Source organism: Podarcis pityusensis (genome assembly GCF_964106645.2).
Source record: "Podarcis pityusensis genome assembly, chromosome: 7".
NCBI classification, from domain to species: Eukaryota; Metazoa; Chordata; class Lepidosauria; order Squamata; family Lacertidae; genus Podarcis; species Podarcis pityusensis.
In genome coordinates, this window is record NC_138031.1 from 48,834,356 (window position 1) to 48,855,035 (window position 20,680).

At 41.7% G+C, this 20,680-nt stretch overlaps 1 protein-coding gene across 11 annotated transcripts in view; it reads left to right on the forward strand.

Annotated features, from left to right (window-relative positions):
- Positions 1-12,997: 12,997 nt before the first annotated feature.
- PTPRM (protein tyrosine phosphatase receptor type M) overlaps positions 12,998-20,680 on the forward strand; it is a 412,807-nt gene continuing 405,124 nt past the window's right edge. For 4 of the 11 annotated variants that reach the window (XM_081014113.1, XM_081014108.1, XM_081014114.1 and 1 more), the window contains exon 1: positions 12,998-13,363. In XM_081014113.1, the coding sequence (XP_080870239.1) occupies positions 13,291-13,363 (73 nt within the window). In that variant the 5' untranslated portion in view covers positions 12,998-13,290. The remainder of the gene's footprint in view (positions 13,364-20,680) is intronic. The other 7 variants (XM_081014112.1, XM_081014117.1, XM_081014116.1 and 4 more) reach the window with 5 other exon arrangements.

The following is a 20,680-nucleotide window of genomic DNA, read 5'->3' on the forward strand; positions in this document are numbered from 1 at the left end:
AGCCAAATTGAATAAATTTTTCACTTCCAGAGTCAGGTTACAGGTAGAGAGTCCATCTGTAGAAGAAACGTGATTTGGAGTTAGGCAGAAAGTGCAATGCTGTTTGTGCAGCTGACATATTTAGAAGTTAGATCAGAGAGAGTTTAGAGGTAGAATATGCATAAAGTATCTGGAGTACATGACCACATGCACAATGCTCTGTTTCAGTAGACAAAGTGTTCTTGAATGACTGTTACATTTATAAGGAGAGCTTATGTGTTATGGCCATTAGTGTAGTTCCCTAGCATGGATAAGAATGGATGAAACCACAATAGCCTGAAACAATTAATTCATCAACCATGATGTCATAAAATCTTGGCCAAATACAACCAAATTTCAGGTTTGAGACCTCCAGATTGAATACTGTTATGAGAGCAGGAGAGACCAGGTTGTACTGTGATGCCCTGACGACTTGTAGAATAGGGAATAGTTTTAGCAGAACACACTGCTTGTGGGAATGGCCAAGATACTTATAAAGTCACATACATTCTGGGGGACTGAAAAGAAAATGGCTTCTCATCAAAACCCTCACACTTGTCAGTTTTGTAAGAGGATGTGGTTAGCTTGTTAAACTACTAATGGTGGGATACTGTAAATTAATTTCATTGGCAATGACATGGCTGTGAAAGATTTAATATCATATATTGGTCACACAAACTTTATTGCCTTGAAGGCCACCTTAGATGTCTCTTCATAAAAAAGAATAATACAAATAATAAAATATTATAACCAATTTTTTGGTGAGGTTTCCTGAGATCAATTTCACCTGTTTGGATATAATTGGATTCCATTTTGAATCAAGATGGCTGACTGAACCTTTCAAAACTGCACTGAGTCATTCTCACAACAAAAGTGAGATAAGCCCTTCTCGCTCTGGATGGCTGCCTGTAAGTTTTCGCAGCAGCAGAGAGATGAAGGAGCAGGATTCAGGTGATAGTAGAGGGTTGGATTCAACTGCAGAGGAGGAGGAATTAGCTGCACCTGAGTCTCCAAGAAGTAGGAGGCGGAGCAAGTGATTAGAACAAAGGAGGACCAGCAGGACGTGGGGGCGGGCTTGGAGCATATCTGGCCTTGGAAGGGGCCGGAAGCCAGTCGAGTCAACTGACTCTGGCAGTGAGGAATGAGTTGTGGGAAGCTCGGATTGCTGAAAGCCTGTTGTTGATAAATAAACCCCAATTACTCAAACTGCCAGCGCGTCGTGGCTTATGTGAGAGAAGTGCTAAGCCTGACACCCTGTGATGATTTTTAAGGCATACTCTTATTTCTAAATGCTTTTGGTACATTTTAAACTTGCTGGCTATGGATTTATTTTTATTTGCTTTTGCTCTGTCTTTTCACAGTATAAATATATATTTATAGCAATAAACAGGTAGCACATCATTCTAGTACTGGCATCTTAAAACAGTTGGGAGGCAAAAACATATTCAGTGATGGCTGCAAACATTAAAATTATAATCTGCATATATGCCACACGACCAGTGGCCCTGATCACATCTCTCTATATCTTTATTCCTGATAATGCTGCTGTGATACTGTCTTGCCAAGGAACATAAAGAATTCACAAAAGCAAATGCCACCTGCAAAGCTCAAAAACAATAAATCAGACTCAGATCCTACTGTTCAGCCATCTCTAGCAAGAGGTTTTTGAGTATGAATTTCAAAATTGGATAGGACAAAAGTGTGTGCAATGCTGCAAGGGAATATTTGGAAGATACTCTCAATCACAGTAGCTGCCAAATTGTACTTCTCCCTGTTGCCCACATCTGTTGCTCTTTTTCCCTTTCATGTTTATTCTGTGCTTCTCTATCCTCAGTTCATTCATCTAGCCACAATTGCTTCTGTCCACCACTGTTTCTATCACTTGCTATTCTCCCCTTTGTTTTGGCTTCAGTCTGTACACCTACTTTGTTTTCCTTCTGTCTTTCACCTGTTCACTTGTCTTTGATAAACTAGATCCCTTTATCTTGGCCCTGACATAAGTAACTGCAATCAGGGGGGAAAATATTTCTAAAAAACAAATAGGAAGATGGAGAATTCCTGAGTGCACACTGTTCAAAGAGGGCACAGGAGATAGAATGGAGAGGTGTTTTCAATTCTTGTTTTTCTCAGAGATTCATGTTAAACCACAGTTGTCCTATTATGAACTGAGTTTTCAAGGAAGCTGAAATTTTAAAACCCTGCAATATCTACTAGGAAAAGAATTAAAGGAATATTCATGAACAAGAGTAATATTTGATAGGAACTTGCTTGCTGTGCCTTGTATTGTACTTTTAACTGTGTTTTCAATGCTTTATTTTATTGCTAGTTGCCCTAGGCTCCCTTGAGAGGAAGGGTGGGATATAAGCAATAATAAATGCTGCATACATTTGTTTACATGGGATTTTTAGAAGTTGATTTGGACATTACTTGAGGCTTTCTGTATATCGAGCTTCACCTTTCATTAATAAAAGATGGCAATACATTAACAGTGGCTTTAGAGCAGCATTACATAGGCTTCATTGTCTTCAGTGCGGCTTACTCTCAGGGAATTGTGTTTAGGAGTGCAACTTCTTTTTTCATAAGATATTATTGAAGCTTTTTGATGATACAATAACATAAAAGAAACTAATCTAAAAGAAAAAGAAAAAATTGAGTCCTCTCTCAAATGTCACTCTTTTTTATATATTTTTATTTTTCTCATTTTACAAAAAGGATCACAAAAATAAATTCACACAGCCAATTTAAAGCATCAAATCATTGACTCCCTTCCCCACTTTCTGCAGTTACTTATGTTATATCTTTTACCTCTGCATATCCATTTTGTATCTATTTACTATTTAACCTTTATATTCTGTTTAGGTTACTCCCACTGCACATTTTTATGTCAATCCTGCTAATGATTAAAATTGTTTACAATAATTCTTCAAATAGTCAATAAAATTTCCCCATTCTGTATTAAAACATCTCTCTTCTTGATTTCTTAATCTTCCGGTAAGTTTTGCCATTTCTGCATACTCCAATAGTTTTTGTTGCCAATCTTCCTTGGTTGCAACGGTTTATTCTTTCCATCTCTGGGCATATACTATATCATTTGCGCAGCTGCAGTAGCATACATGAATAACGTCCTTTGTTCTTTGGGTACCTCTGAACCTATTATTCCCAAAACGAAAGCTTCTGGTAAAGGAGGAGCCCAAAGAAGCATACCTGGGCTACATATTCTTCCCATTATTCACTGAAAAATCAACTAGGTTATCAGGAGATACCCATACTTTGACCTTTCAATAATAGAGGCTAATCTGTAAGATTATTTCAGAAGTAACGTGTTAAGAGGAAAGGGTTTTAGGGTACATTTACACCAACAGAACATTTATAGTTCTGCTAATCCCAGAACAAGGCCATAGGCATATAAGAATTTTGCTGCAACAACTGTGATTTGCAATAAAATGTTGCAAATATACCTGTTCAGGTTTCAGCCAGCCAGCCAGGATTCCCCTCCACCTGCCTGTCTCTTTCCACCCTCTCAATGGTCGGCATTTCATGACTTCTGAGCATTCTGTCCTCATTTGTCTATTTGTTGGGAAACCCCACAGGTTTCCTTTGTACCTCTGCAAAAGTTGAGGTTCCCCCAAATCTACCGATGTCTCCCTCCAGTGCATGGGATTTGCTCCATCAATGTGGCAGAAACGCAATACAACTATGAGTGTCAACTCATCGCCTGTGTTGTCAAAACAGCTTTGACAAACCAATGTCAGATTTTATGTCCCTTTATCTGTATCTTGCAAAGTATTTTACTGCATCCAAATACAGTACTTTTCAACTGAGAATACACTTCATTCCTTATCCTCTCATGTGTAAATATGCTTTTTGCCTGATCAAGGCTATAAGCTCCTTTTAAATAAGCTCCCATTATTTTCAGTGGAGTGACTTGCTGTTGGGCAATATTGTGTCCCTTCAATGGACATTTGCTGTTGGTACAAAAAGCAATCAAGAGGAAAATGACAGCCCAAAGTAGGAAACTTTCATGCCTCCCCCTTATCTTTATAAAGTGTAGACTAGGCAGACCTTCAATCAAAAGTACTGTGGATGAATCCATACCACCTCCACCTCGTAGCTATAAAAAGCAGTAAATACGTAAAAGAAGATAAGCAATCTGACAAATATGAGATGATGGCTCATTCCATTCCAGAAAACTCCCACTCACTATGACCATTTTATTTACCACATATGAAAAAAATCTGCTATTATAAAACAATATGGGAAACAAAATAACTTGTACAAAATGAGATTGCTTTAGCCTAATAATTGCAAACAGTTGTCTACTTCTAATGTTATGACTAGGGTGGAATGGATAATCAATAGGACACAAAGGTCAGAGACTACAGTGGAACTAGTCTGCTAACTCTTGTGGAGGTTTGGGTTAGCGATTGCTCCATTTTCTTTTGACTGGATGGTACTGAATAAGCAGACAAAAAATGTTCCTTCCCTCTGCTATTCCAACGCTACTTTTAAAAAATCCAGAGGATTGCTTCGAATTCCTGAAAAGCCCAGTATTGTCACTTGGCATGCCAACTATTGTGTTAGCTGGAAGTGCATTGCTAACAGTACAAATGCAACATCTCAGGAATTGTGAGGGTCAAGAGAAATAAAATAAACACACACCTTATTTTTCAGAGGTTTGGAATGAATGAAAAGCAGAAAGGGGATGTGTGCTTTGGGAGAAAACAGGTCTCAAATATAAGAAGGCACCACCAGCTTCTGTTAGCATAACCCAGCCTTTGTCAGGTTGGTGCCCTGCAGAAGTGTTGGACTACAACTTTGGAACTGTAGCTCAAAACATCTGGAAGGCACCAGGATGGTGCTGCCTGGTACAGCCATATAAAAGCCTTAAAGTGAACACTGTTAACGTGATTTCATGCACTTTGGTCGGTTAATATATTTTCAGTAATAGAGCACATTTTAGATTCTTTACCTTGCTTGCCAGATCATGAGGCAGTCTTTTTTTGGAGGCAATATCGAACAATCATGGCTGCTTAACTGGTCCTATCCCTCTCATATTTGCATATTTGACATTTCAGGACTCAACTGGTGCTTTGGAAACTTTGCACTGGGAAACATAATTTTGACTTTGGATTCACCCCTGACACCATCGTCTGTTTTTTTGCTTTACCCAGTTTCCTTCCCAGCACATTCTTCTCAAGAGTTGAGGCAAAGAGGGAAATGCAAAGACTGGAGGTGGGGAATAACATGGACAACTGGGCTGGGGTGGGAACAGTCTTGATGAACCAAAGCAGGGGGCAGGAGATACCAAAAAGACTGGCCACAACTGTAGCATGTGTGCTTTTAAGGTAACCCAGAGGAAGGTGTGAAGGGGAGAAAGAAATGGGTTTGCATTTAAAGGTGAACATCCCTAGTTTGTACTTTCCAAAACACAGAAATGTGGATAACAGAACTTATGTAGGACTTGAAAACATGAGAAACTGAGACAAGCTAAAGTTGGCCAATTTGTCCATCCCTACCTAGGACCCTGATTTTGTGTTATCATCTCTAAACTGCATCACCCAAACCTTACAATTCTGCACTATATAGAAGTTGAGATGCAGTCTTGCCAGTATATAACCTGATTGTGTGGACCACTAGGTTTCCTCCCATTTCTAGAAAAATTCAGAACAGCCTGTAGAATAAATAAATAAATATATAAAGAGGAAGAGTTCCAACAGTGATTTCTGTTTCACTTGCTCAAAATAATTATTGGAATTATTTTGGTAATCAAGCCCATCCTCACTTATCTCAATAATAAACATGGGTTTAATCAGGATCAAGAGACTTCTGTCTTTACTGGTATTCAAAAGTTTGACCTAAAGTGGCTGTATTTATTAAGCCAAATACTGCCTTAAGTACACAAATGCTGCAGAAGATGGCTCAGTTACTGAACTGTGTCCCTTCTCCCAAATCTGGCACAGTTGTTCATTCTTTAATGATTGTGCCACAGCTGTACTCTTCTCCCTGTAAGAAGCCAGGAGATGGCCCAAAATCTTCAGGAAATGAGTTTCCACCTTCTATTAGTTCCAGTGGGACTATGATCTAGATTCACAGAGCAACGTTAATCTAAAATAAAAGGCTATGAAATAACACACGGGTTAGTCTTCCAATACTTGAAAAAGCTTATGATTTTTATTTTCACCATAATATAAGTCCCATCTCAACTCTCAGCCTAGATTACTATCTTTACAGGAAGAGAGACATCAAATGTGGGATAACAACAGAGTTTTATAAGGTTTGTTCTCGCACAAGAGATACAGTAACTATAGCTGTAGAGGAAAGTACTGTACCATTATTTCCTTAAAAACAGCAACTTTTGGAGATTTGAGCACAAGTACACTACAATATAAGAACACACAATATGACTACATTGCACTTGGACAGCCAAGATGAAGGACAGCACTCTCTGGCCAAGGACCACTGGGAGGCTGCTCTCCCCGTTTCCCTGAAAGAACAACATGGTAAACTGGAGATCCAAACTTGGCTTAGTAGCAAGTGGACAAACAGAGCAAATTTAGAGCAGATGTTATCTGATGATAGGGTCTCACTTGTGTCATCAACTGTGCTGCTATACTCTAAACAATGTTCAGATCAAGCAAAAATGACATTGCAGTAGTCCATTATTGAAGTCACCAATGCCTGGACTATGGTAGTCAAGCTCTCCCGGTCCAGCAACAGCCATAGTTGTTGCACCAGCTGTAGCTGGTAAATGGTGCTTCTAGAAAACACTGTGGATACCTGGATACCTCCAGTGACAGAGCTGCATCCAGAAGCATCTTCAAACCACATACCTGCTTCCTTCAAGGGGAGTGCAACCCAATCCTGGCCAGGCAACTGATCAATTTCTTTGACATGGGAACAACTCAACTTTCACCCTCCCTCATGCATTTATTGTACCACTGCATCCAGACACCAGTCCAGGATCCACACGACCCGTCCTAACTCAGATGTTATAGAGAAATGCAGCATACTGATGGCACCTTGTCTCCAAACTCCTAATGTCCATATCCAGTGGCTTCAAGGAGATATTAAATAGCATAGTAGGCGATAGAATAGTGCCCTGCAGCACCCCATAGCATAACCTCCAGGGGGTCAAAAAGCACTCTTCCACTACTATGCTCTTGACTCAATCCTGTAGGTAGGACCAGAACCACTGTAAAACAGTGTCCCAATTTCCCTTTCCACACAGCTGGTTCAGGGGATGAGCCACAAAGAGATGCAGTACTTCTATTACCTTAAGGAGGGGTTTTGACCCAGGACCAGTTTCCTTAAGTCTGATATATACAGTGGCAGGACAGGGAAAAAGCTTCCTCTCTAAAGCCTTTCTCCCTGCAGTGAATCAAGAGACATAACAAAATTATACCAGAATACCAATAGGAAAGCCTGAAGGCAGTCCTCTCTTTGATATTTCTAATGCTGCAGATGATTGTGTAAAGATCTTTCCATTCCAAGCACAGAGACACCATGGCGTAGGTTGCTTTAGGAGATGTGAATTAGTAAAAGTCCCCACAGTATTCCTTTTACACCATCACATAACAGTTGTGTACCTATCCTCTTTCAGACCGTGGCTACTTTGCGGGTGAGGTTTCATTGCATATTGACAAACGCAGATTGTGAAATTAAACTGGATTTAGCACTCTTGCACATCAAACCTTCATGGACTTTTGGGTGTGAGGGAAGTGATGGGGAAATGCACAGGAAAGTGTGTGATAACAATTTATTGATGTGATATCCTATAACCTGCCTGCAAATGAATTGGAATGAATGTTCAACAAACAATACTTTGTATAACCTCCCTGCAAACTTTTTGCAAACAAATAATGTTCAATAAACATGTTGACTGGAAGCAATCTTGCTTGCATATATGCTCTTTTGATTGGATATTGTGTTTGGCATAGTAATCTTTTGAACTGCTTGGCTTTTTGGCCTTACTTTATAAACCCTCTGATGCACCACGGCATTTCCTCTCTTTGTGCTCCTTCCCAGAGATCATTCCTCCTCTGGTCACTGCTATGGATGCATGGCCTGATTGCCTGTCTCCAGGCACTGTGATCATATGCATCTCTGTGACATGGAATTGGTCTGCCATCAAATTCAGTGGTTTACTGTAAATGGTTACAGCCTTAATGTTTGCAATGGTGTGCACAAATGCAATCTATGGCAATGGTGTAAGGTTCATGTGATTGATTCCTCATAGGTAGAATAGATCTCAAATTCTTTCTCAGAAATAATTCAGGTATACTTTCTCAATACTTGATGTTTCCTCTTTTGTCCTAACTCCATTCACTTGCCTATATTTTCAACATTTGGAGGTTTGACTGTGAGTGAAAAATTTGGCAACCCAACAGCATTTCAGTGGTTACTGCATAGAAATATGTAGAATAGTTTACACTGGTTTATATTTAACATTGGATTGGCTCCAGGTTCAGTCATGATGACTAACTTGGGTTCCATTGATTTCAACCACCTACTCAAGCATGACTAAGTCTGGATCCAACCCACTAGGCTTGAAGATTGGAGTATATGTATAGCGAAGGGCTCAGGAATCAGTTGCTGGATTCCCATCAGCCCTAGCCAGCATAGTCCATGCTCAGGGATGGGTTAAACATCTGGAAGGTCTCAGGTTCCCCATTGGGGTAGTCTGAAGTACCGTAATTTGAAATTTGAAACTTGATGGTCTTACAAGGGAGGGTCTCCCTCTTTAGATGGAAATGTATATGGTTTCACTTATTTCCCAATGTTGTAAGCCAACTCTCATACTGCTAATTCTGCTGAGTGGGCTTTGCCCCAAAGCCCTGCCCTGAGCACGCCATTTTGGAACACAAAGTAAATTAATGTCCTAGAAACAATTCCTCTTGTTGCTAACAGCTTGATTCTCCTGTGCTGTTGTATTTTCTGCCTGTTATTTTCCCATTTCCTCTTTTGCTGCCTTTTTTTAGTGCCTCGGAGTTGCAGAGGGCCAAAGCACTATGGGGGAGCTCAGCTGTCAGAGAGGGTGGGTGGGGGAGGTGGAGGGAATGATTTTCCAGTGCGAGTGAACTGCACAGCACGAAAGGCTGGATTTATTACCACACACGGAACCTGTCTATTGCCTTTAAGCTTGTTCATTTTTATTTATGATCGAACTGCACCATTCATTTTCCAATGGGGGGTTTCGCCAAGAGAGCAAGTTCTCTAACTTCTCTCGCGGACGCCGCAGCTGAGGCTCTGGCGTGTTGCACTAAATGAGAAAGTTAATGAGAGGCTTTTGTGTCCCGTGTGAGATTTGAGTTTCACAAACACACCCTTTTCTCCTCTAGCTAAAACAGCTTCCTGCCAGGAACACAAATCCTGAGCAGACTCCTCAGCAAACAAAGCAGCTGTGGGGAAGAGGAAATGCACTCATGCTTTCCTCTGGGGGCACCTAAAAGAATGACAAAAAATGAGACAGAGAGAGATGAAATGAGGAGTGAGGAACGGGCACCAGAAACCACAAACACTGTCCGCCTCCAAACTTTGTGGGGGGAATCATCTCCCCCAATGTATATATATATATATATACATAGCTAACTGTAGTGATAAAGTCATTTTCCTACTTGCAAACTGAGCTGTTTCTAATTGGTTTGGGGTCCCCTCTGAAAACAGATGGGAAAAGAACAGGCAACATAAATTTGTTGCACTAACATTATGTAAGTGTTTTAAAAGTTCAGGCCCAATAGTCCCATGTCTTCAAACCTATGGGTTCAGAATAAGGGTGAAGCTACTCAAATTAAGTGATGATGCTTTTATTCTGAAGGGATAGTGGTTAGTGTTGGACTCTGGCTCCAATGTGTTCCCACCACGGGATGTTACCCACAATGCAGAGCTAATCTGTACTACCTTGGGAAATACTGCTGTTCAATGTGTTTTTCCCTCAACTAGCTTCAGCCAGAAAGGAAAATTTAAGCTGCATTACATTTGAGACAGCTATTGCACATGTGTGGATGATAGTGCATGTGCAGATGAAAGTTCAAGGGCATTACAGGTGCGGAGAAACCAAACAGACAATGCACGTTGGATGCAGACATCTCTGCCCGTATTAGAGGCGTCATATTTCAAAAAGTGAGTTGTTGTGTTGTTGTTTTTTAAAAAAAATCTCCAAAACAGATATTTAAGCCGCTTTTCAAAAATTCCGCCCATACGGGACAAGGATAACTGTGACTTTAAAGATGAATGGGAACCCTTTACAAAGTATTTGAAGACACAACAAAGCGAACTGGACTCCTTGGCTGGTTTTGAATAAACATTCACAAACTTTTTATTGATAATAATCAGCTAAATAGTTTGAGGATCTATACAACGGTGTAACATGAAGAAAACAGCATTTTTAGAGAAATCAAAGACTGGAACTGAGGAAAGTCGGGGGTGGGGGGGTTCTGTGGGGGGGGAGGGAGGGGGAGGGAGGAAAAATGGAGGAGATAAGGATGATATGTTTCTGGATAATATGTTTTGTTTTAATTTTGAATAAAAAGTTATTAAAAAATAACAAAAACAAAACAAAAACAAAAAATCCGCCCAGACAAATCCCAGCTATGTCTGACTTATGGCAGCCCTAAATGGTGTACAGCAGTGTATAGCAATGTACAAATGCAACTTGAAATGCAGCAGGGTGCAATGGGTACATAGCTAATGAATGGGTACATAGCCTAAGACCTGAGGTTCAGATCTTCAGTCAGCCATGAAGCTCACTGGGTGACCTTAGGCCAATCACTATCCCTCAGCCTAACATACCTACCTGAGTTGTTGGGTGGGAGGATAAAATGGGTGAAATGTCTCTGATTGCTCCCCATCTTTTCTTCTGGAAAGCTGTACCTGTAAATATGCCATCTTTTTTTCTGGAAAAGGAAGGCTTCTCTGGGTGCGTGTGCAGCCATTAGCATCCCTCTGCTAATCCTTGTGGGCTGTTTGTTATTGGATTTATGCTTGTCGGCTGTTTTTCCCCCCTTTCAAAATAAAATAACCAAGTTAAGCAGCCGTGTGCTTAATGTAATGTGTAGTTTGATCACAACAGATAAGCAATAGGTTATTCATACTGATAAAAAAGACTGAAGAAGTTAAAAAGTCTGGACCTGGTGTTGACTAAGCTGAAGTCTGTTTGCTGTTGTCCACAGGGCAAGGTTAGTTCAAATGTTATATGGTCTCTGTCACTGGAACTGTGAAAGAAAAGGCCACTTTTAGAAGCCTATTTGCAACCTTCTCCTTAAGTGAGGAGAGGACAATCTTCCCAGGTGGTTCCTTCTGCGTGTTTGCTGAAAGCCTCTGTGACAGGGTGGAGGGTGAATAACCCTAAAATAGTTACAGGAACATGTTCTTAAGCAGAAAAAGAAATATCTGGTGGGAAGGCAAAAGGTAGCAATTTGCAGGGATCAGAAAGAACACCTCCCTCTTCTTTCCCACCTCCAATTATTTTTCTGCAGAGGTAGAGAAGGCACAGCAGGCTGACTGCATCATTTCCTTTAGGAAGGGATGCCAAAAGATGTAGGAAAATGGAAGGAGCAGAGGCAAAAGGGGTGTGGGAAACATATTTTTAAAAACTAGGGATAATGCTCCATACTATACAGGGATGACATTTCTTTCAATTTTTAAACTCGGGCTTCATGGAGAGAGATCTGGAAGAGCATGCTTGAAAACATGTGCAGAGTTCACCTCCCTCAACGTAACTTGTCTCCCCTCATAACTGTAATCAGAAATCCAAGCTTAAGAGCAAAGTGTTACTCTCAGGAATGCCCCTGAACTTGAACAAAATATAAGCCCTTACTGCTAAAAACTTTTTGACTTTAGTTCTTCCAAAGATTTTAACTAGTTGTCCACAAATGTCCAACTGCACTTGCTGCCTTGTCGTCCTCTACTTTTCTCTGCCATTTTGGTAAATCCCCTTGCAGACAATACGGGAATGTGTGCTAAACTTTGCACTGTATTCCACCATAATTCCAGAAACGGCTTTAAATTGTGTGAGAGCTCAAGTGTGCAGTAATGTGGAAATCAACAGTCGTGAAAATGGGATAAACTGCTATGCGAATGCAGCTGCAGATGATTTGCCTTATTCCTTTTCAGATTTTAAGCGTCTGAAAGGCGTAACAATAAACAAAAAGAGGCCTGCAAATAGCCTTCGCCTGGAATTCTTTCCCAGCGATCTCCGACGCGTGCGGAGGTTGGCTGTGGTCATCCGAGCCAGGGAAAAGCACGCTCTGCGCACGTCCCGGGGCCAGCCGCGCGCCCGGCCGAAGTTGCAGCGCGAAGTCGCGCCCTGAAAGAGAAGCCAGAGCGGCCCGGATTGGCTCCAAATAATTAACGTGGCGCGCAGCTGCAACACTCACCTGAGGGGAAGCCTCAAAAGGACTTGCTGCTTAGCACTGGGGCAGCGAAATAAATAAGAAATTGAATGGCGGGATAAACTAGTGCAAGCTCAGAATTTCTGTGCGGAGAAGAGCGCACTGCCCGGGTTCCAGCAACAAACTTCCCCCGCGTTTCTTTCGTGCGCGGCACGTAGGACTTCTTCTCCCCGGAGCTGCTGCTTTGTTTATTTGCATTTCCCTCACAGTTTTGGTTCCTCCGTTTCCGTCCGGCGCTATTCCGCTCTTCTCAAGGAGCGAGCCTACCTTCGTGCGGGCATTTCAAAAAGAAGACTTTCGTGTCGCAGCAGCAGCAGCAGCAGCAGCAGCCACTTAGCGCGCCTGTCCCGTTAGCTTCTCCCTCCCACAAGAGCAAAGCGGCGGCGGCGGCGGCGGCGGCGGCGGCGGCGAGGTCCTCGGAGCGAGCGAGCAGCCAGCCAGCCTGGCGGGGGTGCCGCTTTTGGCGCCACTCGCCCTCTAGCGGGAGAAAGGCGGCCTCGTCGGCGGCTGGGCGTGACTTGGCTGCTGGCTGGCTCTCGGCTGCCTGCTCAGCGCCTGCCTGCCTGCCTGCCTGGCTGCCGGGGGGAGCGCGAGTCAGTGCGGGGACTGGAGCGAGGAGAGAGTTCCTCGCGAAGACGGCGCGGCACTCGCGGCTGGGCGGCTGCGGGGCTGGAGCGGCGCAACAGGGAGCGCGCGGGCTGGCGGGAGTTTCCCGGGGGCCGGGCGGGCGCTGCTGACGGGGACGCGACGCTGCTGCTGCTTTTCGGAGCCCCCTCTCAGGCCGGCGGACCCCGCGAGGAAAGGGCCACGGAGGGCGCCCGCGCCAGCCTCCCCAACCCCCCAGGACCGGGGAGGGCCGGAGGGGGGTCTGTCTCGAGGAAATATGGGGAAAGTTGAAACTTGCCTCCTGACTTTGGCTGGACTTTTGCTGGCAGCGGCAGCCGAGACGTTCACAGGTAAGGCAAACCCCGCGGAGTCCTTTTCAGAATCATAATAATGAACTCTGGGCGACTGCTGGCTCCTTAAGGAGCTTTTTGTGGAGAAAGGTGAAGCGGGACGGGCTGCCTTGGGGAATGGGGAGGTATTTTTCCCCCCCTCTTGGCGGGTGTGACCCTTGGAGCTGCTGAGTGGATTTGAGGAGGAAGGAGAGAGAGAGAGAGAGAGAGAGACGCTTGGAAGGGAGAAGGGGAAGTTCCAGGCGCCGAGGGAGGGATCCCGTTAGTTTGGTTGCCGGGTGCAAAAGTGCAAGACGCGGAGCGAGGCTGCTGCGGAGTCTGGCACGACTCGACGAGCTCCCTCCCTCGAAAGGGAGGCGGGAAATCGCAATTCTGAAAAAAACCACCATTACACTTTAAATATGTGTGTGTGTGTGTGTGTGCGTGTGCGTGTAGGGCCGTTGCTGTAAATCCAAACCCAAACAACTTTCTGCAAGTTGGCTGCTCCCGGCCAGCAGATTCAAATGTCCGGGCTTCTCTCCCTTCCCAGCCAGGGACGCTCCGTCTAGGCGAGGCGGGCGGGCTGCTGGCCGCTTTCTGAGCCGAGCTTGTGGAGCCCACGGTCTCTCGTGCTGGGTGGCGAGAGAAGTTGGCCAAGAGAAAGCTGCCCAGAATCCCTTGCGCGGACCCCTCTCTCCAGTCCGACTAGCCACCCAGTTTGTGTAGTGCAAGTCCTCGCTGGACTCCTGTGGGGCGGAGGCGACCTTGGTGCCTTGAGTGCTGTGTGACTGACAGCCCATTTGGTCTGGCGTCCAGGTGTGGCAGGGGGACGCAGGGGTCCCGAGCTTTTAAGAGTAGTTGTTGTGAAGAAGTGTTTTCCAGTACTGGTCAAGTTGTGTCAAGCTTTGGACGAAGCAGTGCCCTGTGCTGTGATTCCTTCATTTCTCCCCACATTGTAGCAGCGAAGTGATAATCAAAGAGTAACTTTTTAATTCTACCTGGCAGGCATTTACTGCCTCAGCATCCTCACTGCTTGGGCTCTCCTCCTCTGGATACCCTCCAGTGTGCATAACATGTTTTAATGGTGTGTGTGAGGCATACAACCCTCTAATTTTGGTCTGTAGCTGGATTACGAAACAGTTAGTTCCACAGAGTTGGATGGGATGAGTAACTTGGGCTCATTTTGTTTGTTTTTCATATGAACTCTAGAAACCTATGACAGAAATTGAAGACATCTGGGTTCCATGTTCTTCTACGTGCTTTGGTCAGGAAGAGAAGTAGGACTCTGGTTGTTGCCTTGGCTGCAGGGTACTTGGTGTTTCGTGCATTAAGTAGTGCTTGTGTACAGCACCCTTGTGTAACTTAAGTTTTGGATTTTAAGAAATCCACTCTTCATGGCTTCTGTAAACACATTCTGGTTTAAAGGAATGTTCCAGGGACGCTGTGTGTATAAAAGCAGCCTGTGTTTTCTCAAAAGTTCCCTTCTACATTTCTAGATAAGTCAGAAGGTTCATTGCGAGAGAGGCGTTCCAGAGGTTTCCCCTGGTATGAAATATAATTCTGAAGAAAAACTCTCCCCCGTCCCTTCTCTGGTTTCAATGAGGCTATTTGTAGCTGAGCTGTGAATCATGAAACTTTACTCGCAGTTAGCTCTCACTTTATTGGGATAAAGCCATACCTCAGCTTAGCTGCATAATTTGCAGCACAACTTGTCAAAATATTGGAAGAAATGAGCATTTTATGTGGGGCTGCATGCGCAGAAGTGTGTGCTTGCCTTGCTTAGAAACAATACTATCTCAACACCACTTCTGTAATACTTGATGCTTCTATTAGCCTACCAAAGTTACCACTGGGTTGCAAAAAAGAAAAACGAGTTTCCTGTTCCAGTCAATAAGCTTCAGACCAGTTTTCATTTATAAGTATTGGAAACTTGTATGCCAAAAAGCCTGTTGTGCCTATGTGGGTAAATGTCTACATGTGTAACGGTAGGTACTACAGACAGCACTATTATTTGGAGCATAGAGTATGGGCAACTGCAGAAATTATTGAAAGATGTCAAGAGAACAGATGAGCTTTTCTTATTATTTTTTAATGCAGTACACCAGAGATGGAGAACCTATGGCCTTCTATACACTCCTGGGCTACCATCCTAACCATTGGCCATGCTGACTAGGGCTAATGAGATTCCCTATAACACCTGGTGGGCCACAGGTTTCCCTATCCTTGCTATATACTGAATCTGCATGTATCAAAAGTTTTTCAGTGTTACGTTCAGCCAGTCCCCGCTAGAGAGTCTTTCTTAGAAAGTAATCATTAGGAAATCAGCAAGAGCAAAAGTTACAGTAAATATTTATATTGCTGTTGGGTTTGCTGTTGTTGCAAAAGTTTTCAAGACATTATTGGAAGGAGAAGTTAACTGTTAACAAAAAGCGTTGAGTTTTCCTGTGACATTCTTACAAGTTTGAAATTGTAAATATACACCTTAGGTGTACAAATTCCCCAAAGATAATAAACAGTAATGATAGTTTATAGTTGAAAAAGCAATTGTTTCTTGGATTGTATCAAAAATGTTGTGATTCTTGTCTAAGATCATGTCATTTTGTAAAAACGAATGATTATTCTGAGGCTTATGTCCTCATCCTAAGCATATACTGTAAAAGTAAATCCCTTTACTGCAGTAGACTTCAACACTAGTCCCATACACACTTGATTGGCAGCAAGCTCTATTGAACACAGTTCAGCTTACTTCTGAATAAACCTGCATAGGAATGCACTGTAAGTGTGCCTGGAATCTCCACATAGTTAATAGGTTTTGCCTGTATATTTAATTTCAACACATTTAATGCTTTCAATTGAAATATGGTTGTAGACAACGTTTAAATATACAGAATGCTACTTTTTTACCAGCATTGATTTTAGATTTATTTATTTTGTCAGTGCCAGGCAAAACAAATGATTTTTGAAAATGCTTTTGTTCAAATAGAAATAGGATACAAGAGATGTCAGTAACAGCATAATCTTAAATTTTATGTTTTGTATAAAATGAAAAGTCTGTGTGTATGTGTATGAGTTCATATCAATTGCAATGGAAGATCAATAGAGGTGTAATGGAATTTGAAAAATATGCATTTTTATAACCGCCTTATTTTATTGAAGCAGTTACATATTCAAAAAGCCTGCAGAAAGTTGGTGCTTTTTGTTTATAACATAATATTGTCCCAGAGAGGCCTATGGTTAACCTGTACAGCTATTTCTTGTATAAAGTGGTGGCAGAAAACTTGTATACCAGCTAATACTGCAAGCCTAAAACCAAGTATTCACAACGGTTAGGATTTCAACCTAATATTTTAACTTTGGATTTTCATGAAGCTTTGTTGTGTTTGCTGGCACAGCACCTGAACTTTGAATGCTTATATCTGCTGTCAGTAATGCGTTTATGGGCTTCTTGTAACATATAGCATTATGTAAAGGAAATGATGTGATATAAAAAGTATTGGGAAAACTATTAACTTTTACAGCCCACCTGTACAACTTCATTTTCTTACAATATGTATTCATTTGAGAGTGGGGGGACGGACGGGGGACAAGAAAGTGACCAAGACTGCAAAGAAATTGCTCCTTTATAAAATTACATATTTTAAATGCTATATTAGAATTTAAAAGTTAGTTCTAGTGCCAATATTAAATATATTGGGAGCGTCCTTACATAGATGCAGTCAAAGCAAAACTGTGTCTATTAATCAGTTTTTCATTAAAGTATATATATTTTTAACTGGCTCATAATTTGTTAATTCAGTGCAGTGTTGTTTACAAACATTCTGAAGTCTATGTTGCAGTCCTGTGTTTTTAAACACAATAGTGTGAGACAAAGACCTTGTTGTGGGTGCAAAATTGCAGACGAGAGATATAAAGGCTGGTTCGCAAGTCTTATGGTTACTTTCTGGGCATGGGAATATAATTGGAATTTTCCATATAAACTCGAACTTTAGTGTGTCATTCTCACTACAGCGCACTGGGGTGTTGAACGTTTTGATAGAGCTGCATACATGACCACACAAACAGCACATGCAGAGCCCAAACATGGAGCATACGGATTGTGACTTTGCACATTAGACTTCAGGCATGTAGATCTCTATACAAATGCAATGTCCACATGCTGCATGGACATCAGGCGTTGCAGGGGGAGGGTGGAACTGGTACGCTGAGAGAATTGGGCCAACTAATTTGTCTCCAATCCCTATTCTGCGCAGAGAATAACTGTCTGCATAAGAGCTATTCATTCATATATGCCACTTGATTTCTGTGCATTTGGCTAATAATGTACATTTGATGTCTCACAGCTGAATGTGTAAACTTCAACACATGAAAGTCCAGGTTAGTGGTTGTAGGGGGTTGAGCATCACTGTGTGTGTGCTTACCTCTGTTTGTTTTGTGTATCTGGTGAAATTCCTTGAATTTATGTGGGTAGGTCCCAATCCCAAAGATCACTCTGCACATAAAGGCATATGTGTATACGCATGCCCTTCCAAGGGATAGTTTGACTGAGCCAGCCACGTATTAGACAGGCGAGATGAGCCTACATTTAGATTCCGCCTACTCCCATCCCTAATGGACGATGGAGGATGTCAGAACTGATCACACCAGACATTGGATCACCCTGGGTTTAATCCAGCTACAGGAACTGCTCGCACTGCCCCAGGCAGTAGATACCGGGGACCCAGTGCTGGGAACTGCACACGCAGCACTCTTCGTGTTTTCTTTATACTGTTTCTTGTCTGTCTCTTTTCTTATATGATGATTTTCGTGCTGAAGCCATCTCTGACTTGTCTTGTGTTACTTATTAAAAAATTAAAGTTTTCTGTTCAGTCACTGATTAAAATGGCACTGTTATTATGATAATATAGAGGAGAAAAGTATACCCTACAGCATATTACAAGGATGTAATTACGCTGAAGAAACTCGTATAATGCATCTTTGGTCTCACGTTTAGTTATCAGACTCTTCCAGAAAAATTACAGTGTATATGTATTTTTTTAAAAAGAAAAGAAGTGTTTAATGCAGATGTAATCTGTTGGATTGACAATTGTAGAGGCTGGATTTGCAGTATAGTCATAAAATGCTTTTCTTTTCCTTTAAAAACAAAAACCCCCAAAATTCCAACCCCTCCACCCCACCAGAGTTATGTAGCAATGGCTGAGGGAGGGAACATTTAGTGTCTGATTTCTCTGTGTTCTTCAGCTGAGAAAATGTTCCAGTCATTTGTGATGTGTGTGCAGCTGACTTTCCCATTGGGAGTGAAGTGAGGTAAATTAACAAACTAGCCAAACTAGGCTGACCTTCTAGAAAAGCCATCTCTGCAATTCTTTTCAAAAGCTGTTGCATTCAGTGGCAGTCTTGATACAGATCCAGTGTGCTTTGGATTTAATCAATGCAGCAGGACAATTCATTAGTTTCATATTAAGAATTTTCTAGAAATACTGTTCTGTAAGTTTTATAGTTGTTTGGTAATTAGGATACATTGCAGCCATTTAAAAAACACCCATGCCCTAGGATTCAAAGTACCGTCCAGATAGTTCCCCCACACCTATGGTAACTTTGAACTTCAATTTCTCAAATAACAGCCCAATGCTACACTGCAAACTACTTTATGTAGTAGCTGAGGGATGCGTTCTAAAGTGGCAATGGAGTTTCCTGTTCAAAATATTTTAAAAGTTACAATCCCACATAAGATGTGGTATGCACAAGTTCTTGGGCAAGCATAAAGTTGTCCTCTGAATTCTGGCTCTGTTTTATTTTAAGTTAATAGCACTTAATGATGACATTATTTGTTTTGGTGAACAAATGAGTGTGCAAAATAAATTCTTCTAGCAATTCAATTTTCCCAGTGTGTTCAATTTTATTCATTGTTAATTTGGAGAACCTGTTCTGGCAAAGGTTACTAGATAAACAAGCAAATAAACATATAAACACCACCACATTTTAATTCTTGATGGTTTGTGTTACCTATACATTTTGTTTTCAGCTCTCTCACTTGGGCTTTTGTTAGTGTTCTGGTTTTTATTTTAAAGGCATGAAGTCATTCAGCTACTGAGTTTCGTTTGCTGTGATCTACTGCTGATCACTAGGTGTAGCTGCATCTCTAAATCCACGTTCATAAGCCATGATTGTATGCTGAACTTGGCACATTCTGAGTTTGAGGCACAAAGAAGTATGGTATTTAAGGCATTTGGAGTGATTTGAAAGTTTGATCTAACGCAAGTTACATACCTTTTTGAAGGAAAGTAAACTCCTGAAAGATCAGGATCCATCCAAGTCTGTGTAATAATACATTTGCTTGCTGTTTATATTTTTAGTCCTTTACTTTGCCAGTGGCTTTAACAGGGATACGAACTTACAGAAACAATTGTACACATTTGCTGAAGAAGTACTGTAAAATTACACTGTGTGCATGTTTTAGTATGTTTGCTCAAACAAACATGAAACTATAATATAACTTTGGCAAAATGTACTTTGCTTAAAATCACTCTCTATGAGGGTAAAGCTACTGAAATTTGGATTACAATTGTCTTGGGATCACCTGTGGGTGAAATATTAAGTCTAGTACTCTCATGAACTAGATGTGCTTTGACTCACATTTCTTCAGCACAATGAGAAGTTTCATTTTCCAAGAAGAAAAAAAAAGAATTCCTCTGGGTACAAACAGTTCTTTGGTACACCTAAAATACATTTTTAGAACTTAGCTGCAATAGTGTTTACTTTTAAATTTGCTAGGAATTGAATTTTTTGGTTGTTTCACTGTGTTCTGAAACTTGTAGATTTTGTATGTGTCGGAGAATGTAGCAGCAATTTGGGACTAAGGAGTATTTGGAATGTGGTGAAAGGAAAGAGTAGCTAGCCAAAGGGGATTGAACAAAAAACTAGCCAAAGTCATTACGACCACAATAACATTTTGCCAATTAAGCGATGATGTTGTAGACTGAGTCCTGTCCAGTGGTGATGGTGAGTGGGATTTTAAGGGCTTGTAGGAATTGCCATTTTATAGGGATGGAATTGAGAAGATCTTAGTAACCTATGTGTTGTGGGCAGAATAGAAACAATGTCTTATTTGTTATTAATAAATTAGAAAGGGAGCAAGAAATGCTTCTTAATGCAGTATATTCATAGATGATCATGGTGTGTCTTTAATCTGAAAAAGGATTACCGGTAAATACAATTGAGCTGCTAGCCATGATGGAAATGCAACCTGTTGTCTGACAACATACCCTTCCATACTAGATGCTAAGTAAAGCAGGGGATGGATGTAAGAGTTTTCACAACTGTATTTAGCTAGCTACCCAG